Below are 4,897 nucleotides of genomic sequence, written 5' to 3'. Positions count from 1 at the left end.
TGCGTTACATTTCAAATTTGATGTTTTTTTGTTGAAATAACTGTTTCTTCTTAGTTTTTTCTTATCAATTTTGTATATTAGGGTTGTATGTTACACTTAATGTTGTTAAATTAATGTTTATTGCATTATTTCAGTTTCATGTGTGTTACCATGATGGTGTTTGGTGTTCGTGTGAATGACACTGTGCACCTTCTGTATATGTTATTATTTAAAAGCTGCTTGTGATGGGCTTAAGTTCATCATGTGACTTTCTCATCACCACCTGCATCAGTGTATTACAAAGGTGCAAAACAGATTTTAGTACTTCAATAGGTTGGTATATTAACATTATATCAGTTAATGAAAATACGGTATTTAACTGTAAATTTAAGTTAAAACCGTAAAACCTAAAATGTTGCTACCGTATTTTTTACAGTAAAATTCTGGCAACCACAGCTGCCGTTTTTTTTGCCGTAAATTTTTTGTTACAGTATGGGTTCGGAGTGTATTGTATTGCATTGCATTGTGTGTTACTTGTTTGTTTGTGTGTGTGCATTTATCTCTTGGGCCGTTCTTTCTCTCATTAAGACCGACGCTTCACAGGCTGTGAGTGGGACACACGCTCCACTCGTCACCCCCAACAACAACCCCACCGAGAGGGACAGAAATGGGGGAGGAAGAGAAACAAGTCGAAATGTTACTTTTAGAAACGGCAGGAGAGATGAAAGAGAGAAGCTATAGCTTGTTAAAACAAAAGTTGGGAACATATTTTATAACTAGGGATGAGTCAGGATCGATTATTGAAGTGAATTTTTTTTTTTTGCTTTGATCTCTGGTCTTGCATTGTTTTTTTTTTCAGCATCTCACGCAATGAGCGTTGGATTTTGAAGATAAGATTAAGTTCAAAATATTGTCCCCTCATTCAGTTAAATGGTGTTTTTGAACACAAGAACACATTCCCTCACCGTAAAAGCTAGTTGAAGTTTGTTCATCTGCTGTCTTGTGATTGGGAAACAGTTTTAATGTAATTTTAGTTTTAATTGAAACGGAATTGGCCCCATTCATGCATAACACGACAAACAAACGCATTTAGGATTTGGGTGCAGTTAAACAGTCCTGCTTCAAGATATTCTGCTGCATTCTATTAGTCAAAGTAAAAAGTTGTCTCCGTTAAGACAACTTAGTTAAACTCAGTTAAGTTCTCACATCACATGATCATAATCATAATGCTCATCATCCTCTAAGACTTCTGTAGATGTTTATGAATCTAGAATAAGCAGTAAATATAGAATGCTTACTGGTAAACTGAACAAAAAATTCTTCAGCAGAACATGACTTAATTATGCTTATAATCTATAATTACACCAGTCTCGAAAACTGCTATGTGGTGTTTTTTAATGAACTCTGAGAGTTAACAAATATCAGCCGGTCCGTTTGCTTTCCGGTTTCTGGCTCGCTGTAACGCACTTATTCATAATAAATGACCGCAGTTCTTGATATTTACATGTTTGGGATATGTAAATGTCGAGCACTGAATTTATTCTGAATGCAGACTTGTTTGCCAGATTTTTACTTATTGTGTGAAGCCTCAAATATTCAGACTCAAAAAAATATTCAATTCAAAATTTAGATTTATGACTACTTTTTTCAGTTTTATGTTTTTTTTTCTTCATGTTTAGTGATTTGTAGCACTTCTTGAAAATTAAATGACTGGTCATTGATAACATGTTTGAACAATATTTGTGCTTAATTTGCCACAAAGCTGATTTGGATGTGAAAATATGAACTTGTTTCAAATTGGCTTCAGTATTCGTGTAATGTTCCTCTGTGTTCAAAAGACCTCTATTTTCCCCCATCAAAGCATCCTTATATTTGGGTATATATATATTTGACATATTTACAAATTATGTAATTTTTTTTTTAGGCAGTAAACCTTCCTGATAAACCGAACAACACTGTAAGGACTGTCATTTAATTCATGCCCAGAACAAAAAAAGAAAAAAATATTTGGCGCCCTCAAACATGTCTGGAAGTTAAAAACAACAGCTTTTGTGTTTGGCAGTATGGAAATGTGTTTTTAATAGCTTCATTGCTGTATCGTCTTGTCGCAGTGAGCGAGGGAAAGGAAGGCAGATCCTTAAAGATTTTGAATGATTCCTTCAATACACTCAGCAAGGTAAACCCTACAGAGACGGCTGAGTTCTCAGCCTCCCTCTCTGCCCGGCTCTCAGGTGGGGTTCAGTGAAAAGCTAACTGTATAAATGAGTCCAGCTGCTGTGCCTTCAGCACTTTCAGTTTTCAGAGAGATGTAGGAAGCTCACAGGGCAAATGTGCTAACCAGCCTCGCTCAGCGTCTGTTGAGGCTTGAGCTGTCAACACTGCACCTCTTTCTTCTCCTACTATTATCCTTTCCTTTTCAAATTTTCCCTTTTTCTGTTTTCCTCTTGCTGTTCCATTTTCTTTTCCCTTTTCGCTGTTTCATTTTCTTTTTTCCTTTTTCATATTTTTTCCCTTTTGCATTTCCATTTTATTTTTCCTTTGCCTTTTTGCTTTTCTTTTTTCCTCTTCTCTTCTCTTCTCTTCTCTACTTCTCATCTCTCATCTTCTTTTGTTTTATGGTTTTATCTTAATTTTCATATTCATTTCATATTTGCAAATTTACTTTCATGAACTGGTTTTCTCTGTCAGTCCTTCCAAAAACATCAACCAGTTCATGAATAGTTTCCAAATAGGCCCTAAAAGGTTTTACTTTTTGCTTCTGCGGTACATTGAATCAAAGATTGATTCAATGTAACAAAACAAAGCTTGTAAATGTATAGTAGAACAGAAACAAAGGTCAAAAGAAAAGGGGAATGTCTCAACTTCATGTCCTAATGGATGTCTGAAGCACTCCATGGATTTTTTTATTTTATTTTATTTTTTGCATTATCATAAACCTCTGTGTGATTATTTTTAGTTGTGTTTCTGAACTGCCAGACGTCATGTAAATATTGGGTTTTCACAGTGACTTTTTCTGTTCTCAACAGGCCTGCCCAGAAATCTGGAGACAGTACCACCTTACAGTAAGCTTTGTTTCCTTTGTCTGTCATATAAAATGTGAAGGACAAGTTATGTACGAATTCATACAGAATCAGCCTGAGGGAATTCCAGGTGACCGACTTGTGTTAAACGTCTGAATCAAGAGACTCATTCGTGACAAATGCAAAGATGTCAGTCAAGCCAACAGGCGTTTGTGTGTAATGAAACCTCACATGTATGTAAACACACACATTCAACATGAGCACTATAGTCGTGACTGTGGCTTGCAGAGAAAAGACTCCATGTGTCCCGCTGGTTTTGCCTTTGTGTGAACGTGTATAAATGGTGGACTCCTGATGTGTGTCGAAGTGGAGGAGAGAGGTCAGCTTTCATTCACCACAAAGGGCTGCTTTAAAAACTAGCCTTGTGTTAAAGTGTATAAAGTCCCTTAATACACTGAATTCAGAAACGTCTCCGAGATATTTGTCACTTTTTAAAATGACACGATTTGTTTACACGAGTTTTATTGAGTCGCTGTGTGCTTTTCTCAGGATTTGCATCTGTGTGTATGCTTTTCGTCACAGAACAATCTGAAAGTGGTTAATTGGCAAACTCACTGAGCATTTTCTCCCCAAAGATCCACCAGGGTGAGAAGGCATGTGACAGTCACACGCACAGCTAAACGTCAAGGGGCGCACTGAAACATCTGCACGCACACACACATCCGCTCAGACTCCTGGAATATAGACCTCAGCCTAAGAGAAAAGAGCAGGTTGTTTGTCAATTAAAAGACGTGATAAAGCATGAAATGGGCTGCCAGCATCGCGCTGCGCAGAGCAGTCACTCGACCCGTCACACACACACACAGTCTAATTAGCTAGGCTGCCTAATGAAAAGGCCAGATCGTTAGCGCTAGCCTGGTGCGCAGGGTGGCAGAGTGGAGAGAGAGAGAAAAAAGAAAGGTGGGATGAAAAGAAATGTTGCCTCTAGGGCTGTTAAAGAGCTGCGTGGAGGGGTAAAAGTCCTAAAAATCTTCCTCACTTTTACTGTTTCTCAGCTTTATGATTTCTTTCCTCAGTGTTGAATAAAAATAGTGTTTCCTGAGTTTGTACTGATTAAGTTCATGGCACCAAGAAGGAAACTAATATTATTATCTGTCTTTAAAAAGCATGTCTGTCGTTTACTAAAATACCATAGTTATTAAAGTGATTGTTTCTACAAGAAAACTGTGATAAAGTGATGCCAGTGGTTTTGGTGGGTCACAGTTTTATTCTGACTGCAAGGAAAAATGTCAAAATAAAAAAAAATATATAACATAATTAAAACAAATAATTTCCTACAATAAAACCCAAGTGTACAATTGTCTAATTTATTTTTACAGGACAGCTTCTGCTACAGTTGTTCATTGTAATTGTTTTATATTGTTTCATATAATATCATAATATCAATTTTCATATTCTGCAGTTGATCGTTTTCCATGTTGATAGGCTTATGCTTGGTAATATTAATGCATGTCTGAAATCTTTTTATATCGGGACATTTTAATTAAATATTTGGTAACATAGTTACACGTTACATGTGCTTACTATAGTAAAAATAGTAAATTATGCATAATTACCATAATTACTAATCCTAATCCTACCACTGACCCTATAGTAAGTACATGTAGTTAATTAATATTATTCAGCAATTAGACTGTAATGTCACTTTAAAATGAAGTGTAATTCAATTTGTGTTGATACAATTTTGATAGACTTAAAATCTGAGTCCTGAATCAAAAATAAGATGAGATGCACCAATTAAAAATGTAAAAGAAAGAAAGCAAGCAGGGTGATTTACACATTTTGAAGGAAATCCTGTATTAAAGATTTTACAGGAGTAAAATAGAAAATATCATTTC

The 4,897-nt window shown here is 35.9% G+C and overlaps 1 protein-coding gene across 1 annotated transcript in view; it reads left to right on the top strand.

Annotated features, from left to right (window-relative positions):
- LOC107570228 (zinc finger CCHC domain-containing protein 7) overlaps positions 1-4,897 on the top strand; it is a 51,339-nt gene that overhangs the window by 32,366 nt on the left and 14,076 nt on the right. Inside the window, exon 6 of the mRNA XM_016256435.1 lies at positions 3,006-3,041. Coding sequence (XP_016111921.1) covers positions 3,006-3,041 — 36 coding nt within the window. The remainder of the gene's footprint in view (positions 1-3,005; positions 3,042-4,897) is intronic.

This window comes from Sinocyclocheilus grahami, unplaced genomic scaffold (genome assembly GCF_001515645.1).
Source record: "Sinocyclocheilus grahami isolate Dianchi unplaced genomic scaffold, SAMN03320097.WGS_v1.1 scaffold1428.1, whole genome shotgun sequence".
Classification (NCBI taxonomy): Eukaryota; Metazoa; Chordata; class Actinopteri; order Cypriniformes; family Cyprinidae; genus Sinocyclocheilus; species Sinocyclocheilus grahami.
This window is presented reverse-complemented; position numbering and strand designations above follow the sequence as displayed.